General features: G+C 38.1%; 1 protein-coding gene across 1 annotated transcript in view; it reads right to left on the bottom strand.

Moving 5' to 3' along the window:
• si:dkey-112m2.1 (transmembrane protein 132C) overlaps nt 1-21,379 on the bottom strand; it is a 175,523-nt gene that overhangs the window by 13,806 nt on the left and 140,338 nt on the right. The window contains exons 6-7 of the mRNA XM_040000154.1: nt 6,260-6,403; nt 595-803 (exon numbers count right to left, since the gene is read on the bottom strand). Coding sequence (XP_039856088.1) covers nt 595-803; nt 6,260-6,403 — 353 coding nt within the window. The remainder of the gene's footprint in view (nt 1-594; nt 804-6,259; nt 6,404-21,379) is intronic.

Raw genomic sequence — 21,379 nt, 5'->3', positions numbered from 1 at the left:
AAGGGTTAGTTCTATTTTAATCAGCAGAAATCATATTAGCAGAAAGATCATTAATTTAAATATTTTTATTAGGATCATCTTGTGCAACTCACGCTGCACTGCACAGATCATTGTACACTATATCTCTTTACACCCTCAGGAATATGCTCAAGCTCTGTAAAGCTCAAAATTATTAGTCATTCCTTATTCAGTATAAGTACTTTTTTCCCCCCCCGTAGACCAGTCCAGTGAATTATTAGACATTTATTATGCAGCTGCACTTGCATTATGCTTCATATGTCTGCACCATCATTATTGAGCCAATTTCACGTGGCCTCCATTTTTATTTTTTTTATTTTTTTAACCAAATGAAAAATATGATTGTCATAAAGGGATTGTTAAGAACTTCTCAGGTCTATGACCTAGACAGAGAAATTTAGATTTTTGATTCTTGTGATTTTTTTAAGTTGCCAACTTTTCTTGTGATACACAGATGTGGGATAAAGCCCCCTCGGCCCATCGGAGTCAGTTTCTGAAGTGATGAAAGTGATGATGTGGGGTTTTTTTTTATTACAACATGCAACAACACAGACACAACAGACAGTCATGACTTACCTCCTATTGCCCATACTAACAGGGACCCTCCAACCCTTAATCTGGCTGAGCTCAGGGTCAGCCACATCAATTAGCAAGGGCAGGCGGGGCATCCATACGCTCATCTCGAGTTGTGCATTCAGAAAACTATAGGTGAAGTTAAGCATCACCCTGCTTTTTCCTCTTGTCTCCTTTCCATTGACATACACATAGTCACAGCGCTCTGACACCTAAAGAATAAAGGAAAAATTGCTGTGAGAGGAAGATAAGATGCAAAAACACTATCTACAGTTCAGTCAGATCTCTCAATTCATCAGGGCAGATCTTTAAATGGTTCCTATAATTAGATCTAAGCGTGATGAAGGTGCTTTCAGTTATTGCTGTCCTGTTCTTCGGAACAAGCTGCCTGCTGACCTGAAATCAATTACATCTGTGCATACATTAAAAACAGACTAGAAACCTTTTTATTAACACAGGCCTACACTCAGCACATGTTTTCACTGCCTTTGGCATTGTAAACCTACACAGGTTTTTATGTTCTTCTGTGTTAACCACATTGAGTCTGCCATTGCCAAAACAATTTACACGACTTAAAGATTGCAAAGTACTCAAGAACAATCTCACTGCCAAAAAACAACAACAACAAAAAATAATAAAATAAAATAGGAATAAATAATAAAGCATAATCAGACATAATGTTTTCATATTGCCCATCTGTCCATCCATCTGTCTGTGCAACTCTAATAAACATGTTATTTCTTAAAGAATACTTAAACATGACTTAAAGATTGCAAAGTACTCTAGAATCTGATTGCCAAAACAATCTAACTGGGAAAAAATAAGAATAAATAAGCAGATACAAAAATCCACTGTAGAAGTAAAGTTGCTCTATTTCACCTTTTTTCTTACATAGTAAGTAAATTTGATCAGTTAGGCTGCTTTGAAAAAGATTTAAGTGCTTGGATTACTCAATTTCTTCCAGTTTCTTTTCTGTGTGTGTTTGTTTCAGAACCGCTCTATTCTTAATGCATGCCTGTGTGTGAAGCATAGTATGTGCACAATTTATGTGACTTTGGTCCAACTTAACAGATGGAGCTACGAAATGACACAAACCTAATTCATCTAGCCAGAGAGAAAAACACTTGCTCAAAACAAATTATGAAGTGTCTGGATAAAGTACACCACCAGTCATTTGCCAAAGTTACTCTAATACATCTCCAACATAAAGAACTGATACAGCATGAACATCAGAAGTATCTGTCATTATCTCCAAAGCCCCAGAATCTCCTTATCAAACATTTCCCCCTTGACGAACAAATGTATTTAACAGTCTGTCATTGAATTTTGTTTGTAATCACTTGCATTTCATTTTTTTTCCACTCTCAAATACCATATAAGCTTGATTGGCACAACTGGTAATTTCAGCACATGTCCTCAATACTGACAATTGCTTCTTTATAACAAACCAGTCACAAGAAGACTGTCATCTGTCGCCACTTCTTTGCATATAACTTGGCAGCTTTACTCTCGAATGATGTCAAACCAAGCCCTCTCTCTGAGGAACAAAAGTGACAGCTTGCTGTCTGTCAATTTTCTCCTCCTCCTCCCTTTCATTTCCCTTTTCTCTTTCTCTCCCACTCCTTCGCTCTCACCCTCAGCCTTCTCCAGCATTACTGCACCTCCTACATATTTCGTCTTCCTGTAATGAGAACAGGTTGGAACTCTGAAAGGAGGATTCTTAGATATGAGGGAAAGTTTAGGGTTTCACCTCGATGTGTGCTAAATGGAAATGTAAAGCGGTATGAATGCAATTCATTTTCATTTAAAGTTTCCAAATTATTTGTCTTAACGAGTGCAAACCAAGGAATGCAAGGCTGATACTGGATTGCATACAGTCACAAAACTCACACAAGGATAATTTCTTTGTTCTTGTGATTTTAAAGTATGCAAGGCAACCATCCAGAGAGTAAACTAAATCTATCTACTTCTGCATTTTTTAGTCTCACTTTTTTTTGCTCTTTTATTATGCCTCAATGCTTAAGACATAATGTTTTCAGATTGCCCATCTGTCCATCCATCTGTCTGTCTAATTCTAGCAAACGTGGTATTTCTTAAATAATACTTAAACAGAACTTAAAGACTGCAAAGTTCTCAAGAATGATCTGATTAAACTTAGTGGCAAAAGGCCAAGGTCACTGTGACCTTACACAGCACTTTTTTGGCATTAACCGAATAATTCACTTGCAAAATTATGATAAACCACATACAAATGTCTACCATGCACTGCAAAAGTACACAAAACACACTAGATATTGAACAAAATATGATGGAACCGATCCAAACGGGACAGAAACCAAAACATGGCAAGGATTGCATCTGTGTTTTAAGGGAGAAAAACTTTTGCTCTTTTGCTTTTATTCTTGGTTTGCTTTGGTAGCATTTTTTGTTGTTTCAACCTATTCAAGCACACAAAACACTGCATCATACTAATAGGATCTAATAACATTTTATAGGTTAACTTCACTGTGACATCATAATGTTCTGAAAAGAAAAGTAAAAACAACTGTTTTCTTACTGTTACAGCAGGGTACACATGAGAGTTACTGACTGAAATAACTCTGTCTGACTAACCTGACTAAAACCGACTTATGAGAGAGCACTGTATTTAACATTTATGAAGTACTATGTATTGGGGGTCGCAAAATTTCTAAAAGTTCCTAAAACCTAAAGAGCTAAAGCTCAGTGGTTTACTGGATCCGTCAAGTGTTCTACATTATTGGGATACAAGGAGAAACTGTAGCGCAACACTTTAAATCAGAAAATAATCATCAGAAAATAAAAACTTGCAGTGCAGTACAGCAATGATGGATCTATTGTCTTTTCCCCCCCATTCTAAAGCTGTGACTTATATGAGGGGGCTCACAGGATTTGGAAACAATGAGCATTTTAAAATGGGTTCAATGGCAGTTTGTGTCCGGATTGCTATTGAAATACTCTTAAATACACCACGCTATAAATGTCGAGAGCAAGCCAGATGACTGGGTGAACTTCAACACAGTATTATTATATGTGAAGTGTAAAGAAGAGTACTTGCTGTGATTGAGGCTGGAAGTTACACTACATGGACAAAGGTATTGGTCCATTTTAAACTTCAGGTGTTTTCAGTCCTGTTTTCACAGGTAAAATCAAGCTCCTAATCATGCATGCAGCATCTGTAAAGAAAGCGCTCACTGAATTCAAGTATCACAGCTGCAGAAGTCAGTTGGTAGAAAATTTCTTCCCACTAGAAGATCTAGTTGCTATTTAAGCATATTGTGATCATACTGCCCTTCAGTAGAGATTCAAACTATAGACTGAATGTTTTTTGTAAAGGTAACTTTTTTGCTGAAGTTCATAAAAATGTATATGATTATTGCATTTTGTTTTTTTAGTAATGATTAACATGGCATTAATCATGTAGTGCAGTAAGCACAGCAGTCTGTTGAAGGTATTGTATTTGAATATAATGTTAGGCAGAAAACAATGTTTTATTTATGCACTGACAGGCTACTTACACTTTTTCGCGTCTTGCAGGACGGGCTGCACATCTGGTTGTGTCGCTCCGCTTTTTTCTTCCTAGTTTGATGTATTTTAAAACTTGGGTTTGTTTTTATGTTAACTGGGCCAGGCGCAATGTTAGTCGGGCAATGTGCAGTCCCTGAGTTGGGGTTAACACCTCACAGGAATCAGGCCTTGCATAGGTGTGTATGGCAAACTGATTTGCTGTGTCTATTATAACTTGGTTGTAGTGGTATCAGTTATTTCTTAGGGGTACACTTAGTCCGTGTAATAAGTACCCCTGTGGGATCGTATTTATTTGGGGTGGATTTGGTTAAAGCAAGTTATCATGTGATTGCCACATTGCTGACGAGCTGCACCATTAAAGGTACATTATGGATCATTAGTGGTCTTTTATTATGATAGTCTAATTTGATTGCAAACTCTCTGAAATAATAAAATTGTATACATTTTGGATGATTTTGATCACTTGTCCCATTTATTCTGGACTCGTCCCTGCATGATTTCCTGACTGGAAGTTTGTAAGAGCAGGATCAAGGCCTCAGTGCTCACCATGTGTGTTTTTGATCACTACACTTATATAACTCTCTTATGTTTCCCAGTGTTTACCAGTTTCCTGTCTTTAATGACCCTATGTTTGTGTCACTGTTGTCACTTTGGGTTTCTTTTGGTAACTACATTTCCTTGGGCTTCTTTTGTTGTTTTACTCCCTCTCTTTGTCCCTTGTAATTATCTGCTCTGCCCTTATTGTGTTCATCAGTTGCCTTTGCCTTGCTCTTCCACTTATCTTTGTCAGAGAAGTGCCCTTTGCTCATGTTTCACCTGTGCTCTCCTTTTATAGCACGTTGTGCCTTCCTCTGCTTCCCTTTTTTGCTCATCACTTTGCTGCAATCAACTTTAGATCATTTACCCTGTGTATTGTATCTGGATTACTTATCACCATTTGGACTTTATTTTTGAAGTATCAGCTTAGTGAAATAAAGCTCATCTTTTGTTTGCTTAACTTAGATTGTGTCTGCATTGGGGTCCTCCTTTTTGTCTACATATAACATAAAGAAAAGAAGGATTTAACTTCAAAGTCTCAAAGAAACAGTGAAGTGGGGAAAAATAAAGCTGTTTTATCTTGAGATGCCTTTGAAAATAGTATGAAGAAAAGATGGGTACTGCTTACTGTTCTCAAACCCGACGAGCGGGCAGGGGAGTAGACTACTGAGGTCAGCGTCACAATATGTGGTACTACTTCAGTTGATAATTAAACCCTTTGAGAGATCTCCCTCTTTTCTTCTATCTGATATGCATGTATAGTAAACACAACACACTTGTAGCACTGTTCTTTTTTTATCACGCCTACTCACAATCAAGAATAAACACTTTTATTTTTCTTATTTTTCCCCAGTTATATTTTTCTTGCTTCTCCTTTCACATAACGCCGCAGAGACGGATAATAAATCTGCTGTGGCGGTAAACAGCTCACAATTATTTCCTTATTTTATGTTAACAATAAATCCTTTGCAGCACTTCCCAAAAATTCAGTAAGGTTTCAGATTAATTATGTAAGACCTCTAAAAGCCAATGAAAATCAACTTACAGAGATTTAAAACTTGCTATATTCAGTCATGGTGAGCAGTTTGTCACCTTGACAGTTTAATGGTGTTATGTAATATATAAGTGGTATGGATACAGACTCTCTTTCAGCATGATGATTGTTAATTATTCCTCCTTTAAAACAAGAGCAGAGTATAGAGTATGTAATCAGTGTTTTTTTTGTCTGTTTCTCACCAAGATTACACAAAAAAGCTGCCAAGCTGCACTTCATGGTGGTGAATTGGAGCACGAGAAAAGGATACCCCCCCCCCCCCCCCCCTTTCTAGGGTTTCTGTTTTAAAATCTGACTTTTTCAAACAGCTTTCTATTTTTCCCTTGCCATTAAACTAATGTATTTTGGTACATGTTTTGATGTTTTGCTAGAAGAAAACGAGCACCTTCATTTTGATTTCACTGTGCGAAAAACTCTTGAAGCCCACAAACAGAAGTGTTATTCTTCCTGTTAACGTACCTGCATGCCACTAGAAAGCTGAGCATTAAGGATGAGATAAAGTGGAAAAAAAAGAATTCATGTTGCACGAACCTTGATAACCTGTTCATCCGTTGACTTGCACTCCACTGACTCTGTAACATCAGAGACCGCACCATCCGTCCCTACAGTGACGACCTTCAGCGGAACAGCGACAGTACGCCCAGTGAGCACAGCCGTGTTGAGAATTTCAGTGTCCTGTCAGGTGAAAAAGAAAGAAACACACACATACTCTTAATATTACTATTATTATAAACTTTTTTGCTGCTGCCTCAATCCTGCTTTACCCCAAGTTAAGAATCCATTGGCTGATTTTCTACTAGATAAAGCAGCTGATGGGCTGAAAGTTGATGATGAAGCAGCAATGAAAAACTTGGCTACAGCTTTTCTACAAGATGACCAATAACATTCAAAGGGCAATCTCCAGGGGTAAAACATGAAAGTGTGAAAAACATGTATGTTCTTGAAAGGCCACTCGAGGCTGGCTCTGAAAGCGGATCAGTCCCTGTAGATTCCAATGTTAAAATACAGCTAATATATGCTTTTACAACCTGCCACCAAATAATTTTCATTGCTTGAGTTGATTTCTCCCTTGACAATAACGGACGATTTTTTTTTGTTTGTTTTTTTATAACTCATCTGTTTATATTTTACTAAGGATTTAATTTACTTCGCTTTAGCCCTTTTGGCGTGTGGCTGTTTTGAGGGACAGGTGGGTGTTGATTAGGCCACTCTAAATCTGCTAGCCTTCACCTCAGCTAACTGGTGACAGCGTGTTGATAGTGTTTGTGGTGTTGGTGCATTGGTGCCAGCAAGCCTTATTATTATCTGACAATATAATATCTGACAAATAACAAGGATTGTGCTGTGTCTTCATTATAATGAAAGCTGGACCAAAAAGTCTGTGCTTCACTTTTGGTGTTTTTTTTATTTTTATTTTGTACGAATCAGCAGAGAGGTGTACTATGAATGGAGATTAGGTTAGCCAAGACTGTTGAGCTTAAGGTCAGAGTTTTCACAAAAGTGTCACTTTTTTTTTTACCTTGATAATCACCATGGTAGTATGTGCTCAACTCAAACTGGCTCTCAGCAGACGGTGTTTAGTATTTTGGTTTAAAGGGGGCTGGATGATCAGGAATTTTCTGGAATGCATGTTATAGATGCATAAACTGCATAAACTGCAGCTGTTGGAGCTCTGATTAGAAAGATGATTAGTAGATTTTTTTTATCACCAGTAATTTTCAATCATGAAAATTAATTTTGCATTGATAAACTAAAGGGATTTCCCCATCTCCTTTCCACCGACTAACATTTAATTCTTAAATGTATCATAATTTTCGGAGCTCTATTGTGCAGCTTTCCTGTTAGGAAAAAAAAACCCAGCAGCAGCGAGTGTGCACAGAGTGGTAAAATAAACACAAGTCAATGTTTTTTTTTCTTCCTGCTCAGCGTGTTTGTAATGATTGTGGAATCAGAAGATTAATGATCATCTGCAGCATTACTTTTTTGTCTTATTTTCAGCACCAGTTTTGCATTTTAATGCTCACTATATATCTTTATAATGTTCATAGATCTTTATTATTCATCAGTGTGATGATGTCTCTGATTAGAGTAGGTGATCCTCAATGGAAGCATGCAGCGAGCTTAATGCAGAAAGTCTGGTTTAACAGAGAATGCTGATAACCACCATCATGATACTCGTCACCTCTGACTGGGGTTTCACATTTTGTCTAGCTAGCTAATGCAAAGAAACACTAGTGAACGTTCTTCATAATATACCCCCTCAGGTCTCCGTCTCCATGGGATGCACCCCTCAAGTCCATGGATACAATTTACTAACCAATTTTGCTATTGCATTACTGTATCTGATAACTTCTGGCACTCCATCCTCTTGTCACTTCTGGTTACAGATGCCAATGGAAACAATGCAATAATGCATCCGAGACTTCAAAAAATGGCTCTAAAAACCAACAGCAGTTACATCCATATTTAATAATCGAGTCTATGATAATATCACTTTCATGTTGGAATACTGAACCAGCATGAAACTGATGATCTGACGACGTTTGATTGTTACTTTCTACTGACACCTTCATCCTCCTTATTAGCCAAACTTTTGGTGTTGTTGATTTTACAAATACACAGGATCATTTTGTGTGTAGAGAAGATTCTATTCTCGACCATCATCTTTGTTGCTATGAATATTTTTTGTGAGCTCCATCAAAGAGCAGAACATTTCCAACAATATCAACGATAAAGGTAACGGTAATACTCAAATACCGCAGGCAAATTAAATGTAAGATGATATGACATTTATGTGTAGACTTGGAAAAACACGATTTACTTACTGGCAGCTTTCCAAGTTATATACATAAACATAAACAGGATAACAATTGGCTAAAATAAAAAAGAATACCAGTGTGTTTCAAAATGACCTAAATGCTTTCTGCACACTAGTGCAAGTAAAACAAAGCAACCAAAAATCTCAGTGGTGGCAGGGCAAGGGTTATTAGAAATGCCCACTGTGTATAGGCAAACCTTTGGCCTGTGGGGTGGGGGTCATAATATTTAGGCAAAAGGCTTTAGTGCTCAGTCTTTTGTTTTCTAGCTAGACCAAACAACACTTTGTGTATGTTTGCATACATTAAAAACATGTATTGTAGAAAAAAATATATACGTTTTATATTTATAGTGATATCCCTAATGTGTCTTCTATATGCTGTGAACCTAGTTTCAAATGCCATTTATTATCCGAAGGTCAAATCTCACGCAACTATAGACTGTAGTTATTGCAAAAGGATTTTTACCTCCGCGTTCAAGTAGCCCATCATACAGTAAGGATGAGCAGCAGCTGTGAGAAGTGCTATTTACTGCTACAGAGATCCTGCAAAGCACAAGTGAGGCTGTGTGACTGTTCACTTAAAGATCTTTGAGCGCAAATAGTAACGATTTTTTTAAATTGATTTTTGCATCAGTCAATAAGCATGCTTTTTTCATTTTGTTTACATTGCATAGAATGTATGAAGCAGCAAGTCTTCACATTTAACAATCCTGAAATAAGTAAGTGTGGCATTTTTTAAAATAACTCGAATGATTACAAGATTCTCAATCTCTGAACGATCAAAAATGCAACATTTCTATGTAAGAAAATATATATAAATCTTTATTCTGTGCATTTTTTTCCTACCTTCTTAAAGTCTGATACCTACATCCCCACAATACAATATTCAATGATGGGTGTGATGGTTCAATCGAAGATTAGAAGCAGCTAACACAGCTCTGGGCTACAGAAATGTTGTAAGCTCACTTCTAATTCTCCCCTTGATTTTTTTTAATTTGAAAGTCTACTCTTTAGCCCAGCCGATACCGCCCCGAGAGACATCACTTATTAGTTTAAATCGATTTTGAACAGCCCCCTCTTGAACCATGTAGGGCTTTACATCACATATACAGTGCTAATTCTTCAGATCAGTAAACAGATGCCTAATATTGTTCCCTCTACTGGTTTACATTGCAGTGAGGTCACAGTATGACAGTTATTCGAGTCTTCCCAGCTATTCACCATTATTCCCCAGAACCAACCTTAATTAAAAGAAAAGATACAAAACATTTACAATAATGCTTCACACCAAATTGCAGTCATTCCAAAGCTATAGCTAGATTCACTTGAGAATGACGGCCCTTACAGAAGAGCAGGAAGAAGATAATGAGATCAATTAAGACAATGCCTGGTAATCCTTGAGCTCTCAGTGTGTTCGTCGTATAGAAGATTTGCTATAACAGTCGATCATTCTCATCACTGCTCAGTTTAAATAAGACTACTAAGAGCTTGTGAATGCCAAAGGCATCTATTTGTTCATTAAAACGGTTGCCTTTTTGTTTTTCTTTGTCATTAACTATCCCCCATATCTGCAGACATACACACAGAGAAACTGCTTTTTAACCTTGGTGAAATGTGTGGTGGTGATTCCATGCTGTTCTGTTTAAATATTTCTTGCTTGGCTGATAGATCTTTCTCAAGGGATGTGTTTGTCCTGCCACAAGGGAAACAAACCCGAAAGTTAGAATGAACAGAGGGCAAATTCCTGCAAGTGAGCAATTTAGTGCTATCCTTTACAAGCACAATTGTTAGGCCTCTTGTACGTTTCAAGTTTCACAAAGACAAACAAACTTGCAAGTCTGCCTTGTTTGAGTTTCAGATCATTTATAGTATATTGATGGTAAAGCATGGGATATACAGCGCACAATTCATTTCCTGAAATGGATTTGAAAGTGAGGCTCGTTTCTCACAGATTCAAATGATATTCAAGCATATTTAAATCTCCAGCAATCCATTAAAGCCAACACTCAACAAGTGAGACATCCATATAAACTCTAGTCCTTGTTGTGAATGATGCATATATCTGCTGCTAACTGTATGGTGCTGATGATACTAAGCACCTGTAAAAAGTCTTCTCTGTGTAATCACTACTTCTACATGTAATGGGAAGTACCTTTTTTTTTGCTTAGTGAGCCATTACAACTGGAACAGCATGATAAAAAAGAGGTCTTAATGATCTTCAGCATGTATTGCGGAGACTGTCCATCCTCATAAAGAACTGAGTAGTGAACAAGATCAAATGTAATCCACATAATGACAAAAAAAGTGAAATTTAATAAGAGAGCATTAATGATGCACGAGGCAGCAAAGGCAGCGTCTTCATCCGTAAAACCCACCTACGTCTCATCAGCCACCGCCTGGCTGTTCAATATCCCCCCTGTGGATGAGAAGGTCTGGTGTGTATTCCTCATTGACGAGGCGTACTTGTACACACCAGCAGATAAGCATTTATGACTGAAAATGACTATATTATAGACTAATGCGCACACATACACGTAAACAGCTAAACACATAAAAGTGCTACATATATTGCATAGCAACCCACAGTATCAGTATAGATATGCAACAACTTAACTTAGACACACACTTGCAAGCACAAAGACACCCTACTTTTTTTTGCCCAGCTCAAAAAAAGAAAAGAAAAAGAGGCATGTCTCCCCCCTTCTCATGCTGCAGCTTATCTTAACAACCTCTCATTGCAGTGCAGAGAGCAGGGCAAGAAAAGAGAAGAAAGAAGGCGAAAGAAGGGAGAATCAATAAAAGGCCATTATATTTCTGAGCAGCAGGGGGTAGAAGCATAGAGTGTGTGGGGGCTGATATGGTTGTGGATGAATGATGTGTAAGGTAGCAGACAAACTGCAAAAGTCCTGCTTGGAGAATAGTTACTGTATGTAAATGTGTAAACGCTCAAGGACAAAATCTGCTGTTGTTACCCAACTGTGATTTAATATATATGCTTTATTGCAAGAGGGCATTATTATTCTGCCACTTTGGTTTCAAGACCTGCGCAGATCAGACAAGTCCAATGAAAAATTAGGAACTGATGGCTCTTTTTACACATAACGACTACGCACAACAAACCCCTAAAGTTCCTGCACTTTTGGATAACCTCCCAGTCTCTGCAGTGGAGTCCCTCTTCTGTATGGCAGGCTTGTGTGAACAATGACTAATGTTTATACCCTATCACATTGTTTCATCTTACGACTGCAGCTTCTTTGCTCATTCATACAACATAACGTATTATTTTCCTCACATTTTTTTGCAAACTTGTTCACTGTCAGTAACAGTATTTGGATGCTAGAGCAAACGCTAGGAAATAGTATTTTACTATTAATACTACCCTATTATTATGAAAAAAAAAAACCCAATATACAAAAACTACTGCTAATAAAATCATAAAATTGTGATTTTGTGTGTAGTCTCTTGCTACGATACACCTTATAAGCACAAGAGGTCTAAAGATGGAGTTAAAAGAAATTACAGCATAATGATAAGTGACTACTAATCCATATGGACTTATTCAAAGGGTTTAAACGAGCAGGGTAGGGACACATCTAAGATATGCTGGTCTTAGATGTGGCCCAGAACACCTTTTAACCATGGCTAGCTGTTTATTATTCAGTCACTGAACAGATGCCTCTGACCCACAGAAAACCACAGCTCAACTGTTTTCTAAGCAGTTGAGATTGGCAGGAAGCTCACAGGTCCTGTTCTGTGTTGGCCAACAGTACAGTAGGTTTATATTGCCACTGCAGCACTCCATCCATTCAGTTCATATCAATTATCAATCAAAAAGTCTATTCCCTCTAGCACCTATATAGTCTCCCCCTGCCACTCAAAAACTTTGGAACATCTTAAAGTGTATAGTAGGAGATAAAATGAAAGCAAAGGCAGGGGAATCAATGCCTCTAAGGATTTAATTTCTTTTTTCCCACTATTTTTTTTTTTGTTAGAAATGGTGATACAACAGAAGGAGAGAGCGGTGTTCATACAATATAATCCTTTTACGGTTATGACTTGAGAAAAAAGGCACAGCAGCCAAGGTGTTCTGCACTGCAATGCTATAGTCGGAGAAAAACCGGAGCAAGGTGCTGATAACTGAAGTGATGAGTGATGTGATGGAGCAAGCAAAAGAGGGAAATTACTATTTTGTTCCCAAAGTTAGGAAGATGACAGTCATTTTACGTGTAGCTGCTGAAACTTAGCAAATCGTCAGGGTTTGGAGTTTTCATTTTAGGGAGTGAACAAAAATACTCCATAGTACTTACAGCGGAGTATGCAGAAATCCTACATTTTGCTAGTAAGCTAGGTATTTGATGAAAACACGCTGAAAGTCAATTGAATCTGGAGTTTTTTTGAGGATGAAATAAGCTGAATAATCAGCTTCTGCGTCTCCGCTGATTTACCTCAATTGGCATAGCAGCTATAATTGCAGTATTAGCAAATAAAGAGTTGAAGGCAGTTTGGGGCCATTCTGCATTGACCATGAGTAAGAAATACCACTATTGATTATTAAATTGGGGCCTACAGTGATTTATACTCTCCTCATTAATTAGATATTGATTTATAACTTCTTGTCCTGGCAATGGGTTGGGTTTGTTATTGTGTACTGTGAGCTCTAAATACTTTTAGTAAGATTAAATATTAAGCGTCTGTTGTTTTTTCCTGCCTCATACTTCCTCACTTTAACATAAGGAGCGGAAATGCCAAAGTCAGCAGTGATAAATTGGCTGTCGCTGATAAAGCCTGTCCATATTCTGAGGACCTTTCTCCTGTCTCTGGCTGAGGCCATTTGATTAGAATAAACCAGAGAGCACTATACTGGACCATGGCCCATGCTGGCCAAATAAAAGACCCTCAACCCAGCCTGACAGAATGAGGGAAAGGGTAAGGAAGGCAAGCCAGCAAAAAAGTAAACAAACCACAACAAATGACAGAACGGACAGGCTTAACTTCAAAGTAAAGCCTGACTGACATACATATCTTGGGCCCTGAGAGAGGCAAGAGAGACATGCTGGGCGGCAGAAGTGAAATAGTTTGTGTGTGAGTACAGAGGATATGCACACATGTCATCCTCATTCTCTGCCGCTCCGCTTCATGCTCACTGTTACACAACCCACCCTGAAAAAAAAGGTTTTGAGTCCAACCAATGTGATCATTCACATTCTTTAGATTTAGAAGTTGCGTGTCAATAATATGAAGGTACTTGCTGACACACTGCTATTTTACACTACTGTGCAAAGGTTTTGAGCCACCCTTCATTTCGTTCTTGCATAGGATATACATTCAGTGATTCAGTGAAGCATGCACATGCAGAAATTGCTATACAGAAAAGACGTTCGCAGGATTTCGAAACTGGTATGACATTACTCAGTTTTTGTTTTTTCTCCCCCCGCAAGATCTTTATAAAGTGTTTCCTTAGAGCCTCAGCTTTGGTGTCAGCTGGCCTCTAATGCAGGCATGTGCATAACACAGAAGGAGGGAAGGAAGGAAAAAAGAAGAAGCAAAGAAATTACAGTCCTAAACAACTAAATAAATAACAGAAACATTGTTATTTGAATAGAGTTTGCTAATTTTGATCTCCCTGACTGTCTGCTGTCTCATCTCCCTCTCCTGCTTGCTGTAGGATGATCAGGATCAACAATGACAAACAAGCCTGATGCATAAGGAACATTTTTCCCAGAGCGAAGGTGATAAAGAGAATTCATTTATTCAAAAAGCACAGCATAAAGATAAGGCAGAAAATTAGAGACCCATATATACACAAGAGGACTTAATTAAGCTATAAGGGGCATTATAGTTGCATGCAGATGGCTAATGTTGCCCTGAGGGCACTTAGCATGCCAATGGATAGCCTCACTGCTTCCCGATTAGTGCTGTCATGTCATTTCCAAATACTGTTACTGACAGTGAAACAGTATGACTGATAGCATCTTGCTTGAAAATTGCTGGCGAGTTCTGATGCAGTGATAGCACTTTGTATAAATTATAGATATACGACCCTTTATTTTGGACTTGGTTTAAGCAGCCAAGCAGCATAGGAACACATAGGGTTTCTGCTTTCACTTCTTCTTTTGTTCTTTTGATTTTCGAAAGCATTCGTCCATCAAAGTTGATTGCCAACTTAAAATTGCAAGGACAGGAAATGAGAAAACCAAACTGGGTACAGTGGAACTCCGACTTACGAAATTAATTAGTTCCCGAGGGTCTTTCGTAAGTCGGAAATTTTCCTAAGTCAAAGCACCCATCACGCCTTTTGAGTGAACAATAGGCTATAGGCTAATTGCTAACGGCAACAACAATACGTCGTTCAAGTGGAACAGCGAAGCGCAAGTACGAAAACCAAGGGGTTGTCACATGATTCGGAAGGCATTGTGGGCATTGTGGGCTCAGCCAATCAGAGCCAGCGGATTTCGTAACACGGGCAGAAATATTGCCGTTCAGTGCCTTTGTAACTTGAATTTTTCGTTTAACAGGGTATTCGTAAGTCGGGGTTCCACTGTATATGGATTCAGGACCCTGTTATTCAAAAGCACTATAAACTTCGATGCATTCACCAGTCACCCAAGTAGTATTTCAGCTGCTGAATTACAGTATTTGCTTTAACCAAATTATTTTTTTCTTGACTTGTAATACTCGCAGGAGGCCTGAAGGCTGATAGATGGCAGCTAGTCATGGCAACTTAATTGATTTATCGAAAACACTTTCTTTTTTTCTTTCAATCTTCACCATTATTGGCACAGATAAACTTCCCGCCAAGCTTCACCAATGTTATCTGGGGAATTTCAGATTTTTTAAAACACCAGTGCGAATTCTGACCAATCTGACAAACCGAAAGTTACATTTCTCAGAAACTGTTTCATGTATTGACACGGGATTTGTTCTAGGACTAGGCACCCCTCGCTGAGGACGAGGTGTCTTGCTGGCTCAGAGTATCATTATCTGTTAATGAAAGATCATTTTAACTTGGGGGTACCTCCAGCCCCTGTTAACCCTCCGCCCTTAAAAAAAAAAAGACTATACCCTGATTGCTCACCTGGTCTGCAAAAGTAATGAGTTTTCTGTGAGTATGGGAAGAGCACTCTCCGAGCTGCTGGTTAACTTGCATTCTTCAAGAGCTTGGACAGGATGAAGACTCTTGTCTTCACTATTGAAGTGAACAAAAGAACATTTGCTGTGCTTTGATCGCAGATGAGACTTTCTGAAAGCAGAAGCGGCTGTTCAAAGTAAATAATGGCAGACTGCATCGTTCCTTGAGAGTGTGCCAAAGTAGCCGCTATGCGGGTATTTTACATTTTTTTTTTCCTACATAGTGACAAAGACAGGTAGGCTAACAGATGAGAAGCCTTGACTACAAAGAAAGTTTCTCAGTTCTGTAGCAGAGAAATACTCTCTCTGGTGCTGACTTTGGGCTTTGTAACTTTACACACTGCTTAAACGTGGGACTATAAATCATTTAAAAAAAAGGAAAACCCTCTTTAAAAAAAAAAGTCACTTTAAACCACTGAATGGAGCCAAAATGAATAAATCTGAATTTGCCCTGGTGATTATAATTCTAGACAAAGGTGCTTAACCACGGCCACAAATACAGTTAATGCAGAGCTTCCTGCTAATGGTGCTGATTATAATGTTATGGGACTGTAAGCACAAAGCGAATGTTATTGAGTTTGAAATAGAGTGAGTTTCAGAAGCTATGAATAAAATGCTAATGATTACATTTGGGATGTACTGTAAAGAGCTATGGGGGCCAACTGGCTGTCTCTTCTAATGAGAGAACAGAGAGGCAGGGAGCAGCAAGAGAGGGATCAAAAATTCATGGGAGGATGCAGTAAAAGTAGTGCACACTCAGCTGGCATGTTCTCTGCATGTACCGTCTTTCAAGCTTATTAATGAAACACCACCATCGTCTCTCTTTTCGTGTCTGTTCCCGGGCCAGATTGTGTTCAGCCCTGCAGTTTTCTTTGATTGTCCCGTTAAAATCAGAGTAGCCAATATCACTTAACACAAACAATGTAGCGCCATTTGTCTTGGTGACGTCGAGCTGGCATTCACAGGTCCAGAGTTCAGTTCAGTATCTCAGTAATGCATGAGAATTCTCACACAGTAAGAGGAAAATAGCAGTGGCTTAAGTGCAGACAACTTCCTCTGCGCTTGTCCTCTATTAAATGTATTGATTTATGAGATTTCAAACAGGAGTGCGTTACAAACTGAAGACAAGAGCCACTGAGGGTTTCTAAATGGAGACAAAACTGCTCATCAAACAAGCCATACAATCTAGTATTAACTCCTAAAAACTACACTCTCGTGAAAGCAGTTTTCAGTAGTACTAAACTCACAAATTTTCCAATAATAACTGCCACTTAAGATTAGCAATGCAATCTCTCTATGATTTTGTCTTTCTTAAGGGTAGCAATAGATTACATATATCTACAAGTCTATTATTTCATCTTCACGTCAGAATTCTCCTTTCATTTCCAGAAAAAAAAAAAAAACACGCTTTGAATGCTAAATTACTTGCTTAGCGCACTCACACAAGATCCTCATTGTCTTCAGTATTCATCTAGCATTCTATAATATCCTGTCCTGCCATAAAAGGCACAAAATTGCGAGTCATCGGTTGAACTACAAATTGCTCTGTTCAATTTTCCTGGAAAATGCATCTCCTCTGAAATTATGAGCTTTGACCATTGCTGCGGGATGAATATCCAATACTGATCTCTCTCGCTCTCTTAAACACTGACTGCAGAAAGCTTATACCTGCAGGATTCACAGAAACATATCTTCAGTAAAAATGAAAGAAAATTAAAAATGTCAGGGTATGCGTAAACTGATCTCACCCATCTTCTGTTTAAACATGCGCCTTCTTATCCACTCGTTCGTACTTGTTTCTTCTTGACCTTTTTGTGCATGCACACAAATGACAAATTTAAAAAGCAATTCTAGGCATTTTTCAGCTGTTCAAAAAAACCCTTGTAAGAACAACAAAAAAAAAAAAAAAAAAGGAAGAAAAAAAAAAACAAGTTCTGCACTTCATGTTTGGCAGCCAGGAGGTACTGGGTAAGTGTGAGCATGCGTGTGCTTCTCTGTGGGAGTTAAGGCCAGGAGCACTCACGGAGAGATGAGAGTTCTCTTGAACAAGGGTGTCTGGCATTCTGTACCCAGACAAGTACTGCTAAGTGCCAGGAATGATTGGTGTCTACCTACACATACTGCCGCAAAGGTGATGGCTGATGTCATATATCCACCCATCCATCCATCCGTGCATCTATTTTTTACACATCCTATCGGGTTCGGTGTTTTGGAGGAGGCTGGAGGAGAGGCGGGGTATACCCTGGACATGGCCATCTAAGGCGCAGTTTGCTCAGACAATGACTCATCTACCTTTAATTTATTAGCTGGCACTTAACAAGCAATATGTGCTGTCAAAGCATGGGTGCCCTTTAGAGAGCAGAATTTGTTTTCAGAAGTCAGAGAGACAACTAACGTCTCGAAGACTGCACCAAGACAGTGTCCTACATATGAGGAGTGAGCAAAACGCTTTGAGAACTGGCTAAGAGTAATTCACATGATCTTCTGTTATATTGCTTAAATATTTTAAATGGGGCTGCTGTTTTTAGATCACTCTGTTGAAGTACCATTATGCGCCCTTGTAACGTAGTTGATCCTTCAGACTTTTTGTAAAGTGGGCCAACTTGCCAGTGGTGCAGGTAGTGTGTGAACACTGTGTCGGTGTGGCCACAAACACAATTTTTAACTAACTTACAGCACTAGTAAAGATAGCAAAGTACTGTTGTTCTAAGATTTACCTTCGTTATTGCACTTTTACGTTATCCAAAAGTTCTTCATAAAAATTCATTTTCCTGTTGCGTGGGCTCTTAGTTCATTTTAGGTCTTCAGCCTTGGTGTATTTAGGCTTCTTAGCTGTCATATGTAAAACAGAAACTAAGAAGAATTTTATTATCATTTTTTTGTATTTTATTTTACTTCATTTATTTATTTATTTTTATTTTGTGTGTGTGTGTGTGTGGGTGTGTGGGGGGGGGATTACAGAGGCATACTGTTAATGTTATTGTTTCTGTTTTTTGTCACACATATTGGTTTTGCTTTACTCCTTCAGTTTCCCATTTCCTCTCACCTTCTCTGTTAACCGGTTTCTATCTTTTTTTTTGCCAATGTGCTATCTGTCTTAGAGTAACTTCCTGTTTTACTTTGAAGGTTATTTTCCTGTGTCTTCCTGCCTTTGTTTCTTCTCCTCACTTTCTTGATTATATTCCCGCCTCACCTGAGCATGTCTTTGTCCCATTTCCCAGCCAGACCTCTGTATATATCGATTATTTTTTTTAACAGATCATTTTTTCCTTCCCGTTTCTGTCACCTGCATTCCCGAGATTCCTGCTGTTGCCCCTGTGCCACCCCATGCTTACTTTAACACTAATTGGCATTTAAATAATGTTTAAATAAGACTTGAACAGACAATGTTTATTACTACTACTATTAATTTAATAACAGCTAACTAATTAGACCTATTGACAAATTATTGAATCTTTAATAAGACACATTTTCTTCTTAAATCAAAGTTTGCACGCTGTCAGTACTTTCTGAAATCTTTATTACAATACATCTTTGCATTTTTTCATATCTCTTTCAATTAGTTGTCCATTAAACTTTTTAGTATTACTATTATTTAATACAATATAATTGGAGTGTGCATTCTCTTTTATTAAGCCACTAAAAGTGGAGAAATGTAGCCAAAGCCTTAAAGCTACTCTACTCGCCACAAACCATAAATCAGCAGTGCACCGCTGCCTCACAAAATGAGTATGATAAAACTTTATGAAGTGCTTGAAAGCATTTGATTTGTACATGGACATAATCAATGACAAAAATTAAAACTGCCCTATTCTCTCTTCAGCATACAGAACGATTTTCCTCAAAAACAATTAAGAACAATTCATTATGTTTACACAGTCATTATCATAATACAGTTAGCAATCATAAGCCACTTGCCAATTCATCAACATTTGGATTGTTAAAATCCAACTCAATTTAACTTCTCATTCTGCAAATTGAGAGCGGCGTTTAAAAGCTTCATGACGATTAGAAGTTAGTCCAAGCTTTGTTTTAAAAATAATAATTGGGTCTGGGTTTTTTCTTCAGGACTAATAAATGATGATTGCTTTGCCATACTTTCATATGGCAACTTATTATTCTTTATAAAGAGGCTAAATACTTTTATTTAAAGTCAGAATCAAAAAATGCACAATGGCCTTGCTAAGAAACTTGTAGACTTTAAGACTAAAAATGGAAAATGAAACTAATTGAAATACAGAGTGGCTCCTAATTAGACAATACCTTGTTGTTCACTGAACAGGACATGCTGCTTTTATCCCTTTTATCATTTATACATTATAAAAAGGTTTTTAGTGTGGGAGAGCTGTAAACTCTTTAAAAAGAAACATGTTTTTTTTAAAGTATGTTCACTGGACCTTGAATGTCATAGTAAACAAGTAAAAGAAGCAGTTGCCAAGTAACTGCCAAAACTATCTTCTTACAAGACATGATTGAATGTGGGTGTTCATCTTGTACTATGTTTAGCTTTAAGTTGATCTCACAAATCTAATGGTGTTTGTGAGGTTTTCTTCATTACAGCTCTCTTTTTGCTCTTTAACTTTCCAGTGCATCCACATCTCAGCATTATTAAGATGCCGAGACATTTTCCATTGTGTTGGGTTTTATGATGTCAAACTCAAAATTAGTTTAATTTGTTGACATGGTTCTGTTCTGTCGTATGGAAAACCAGAAGAGCAACACTCCTGTGCAGAACAGAGGAGACGTCAGTGGAAAGCGGCTTGTAAAAGGGCAGCAGTAACTATAAACTAAAAAAGCACTGGCTATATGAGATTTGCCAGTTAGATTTGTAGAAAGGAATCAGCTGAGTCAACAGCTGATATTCTGGCCTGCCTGAATTAACACCAGCCTCAATGCAATGGCCACCAAGTTGAAAGTTTATCTTATTAATATAATAGCTACTTTGAGCTGCTCCCTGCTCCCATTCACAAGGGGTTGCCACAGCAGGTAGCTCCGCATTGATTTGGCAGAGTTTTACACCAGATGCCCTTCCTGATACAACCCCAAAGGGACTGTTTCTCCTTTCGGGATGAAACTGGTGATCTTGATAGTTGAATGCATAAACCACTACATTATAGAGAGTTATGTTATTAATATAATATTACTTTTTGGGTGGAAATAAGTTCAAAAGCTACTAGACATCTAATATAATCTCTTGCTTTTGCTTTCAGACTACCACTTAACCATTTTAAGGCTGTGGGGTAGAAGTAGGGGGAACCTATCCCTGATTTCACAGGCACTCCACCAGTCTGTCACAGGACTAACACACTGAGACAGGTAACCTTTCACACTCACAATTTAGATTCAGCAGTAAACCTAGGAGTACCCCACCCTGGATTCTAACTCAAGACCTTCTTGATCATCCAGTCTTGTCTTCTGCAATTGCAAAACAGGCTTTGTTAGATATAGGTCACCTTGTTTCAACAAGCACTTCATTGATGCATTTTTAAAAAAATGCGGTCTCATCTGCTTAAGACAACTGTCCTGCTGCATGGGTCACATTTAGCTCAAGTTTCCACCATTGTGTAGGATTATATATCACCTGCTACCCTTGTTTGAGCTCTTCACATGCCAAAGTGTGTTCTGTTTCTACCAGGTAAGGTCTGCCCCAGATTCGGTTTATCTTATGTGTCTCGATAAATCTTTTGTTTTCTTCTCAGTATGTC

This window comes from Simochromis diagramma, unplaced genomic scaffold (genome assembly GCF_900408965.1).
Source record: "Simochromis diagramma unplaced genomic scaffold, fSimDia1.1 OVJJ01000596.1, whole genome shotgun sequence".
NCBI lineage: Eukaryota > Metazoa > Chordata > Actinopteri > Cichliformes > Cichlidae > Simochromis > Simochromis diagramma.
The sequence above is the reverse complement of the archived record's forward strand: the minus strand, read 5'-3'. Positions and strand labels throughout refer to the sequence as shown.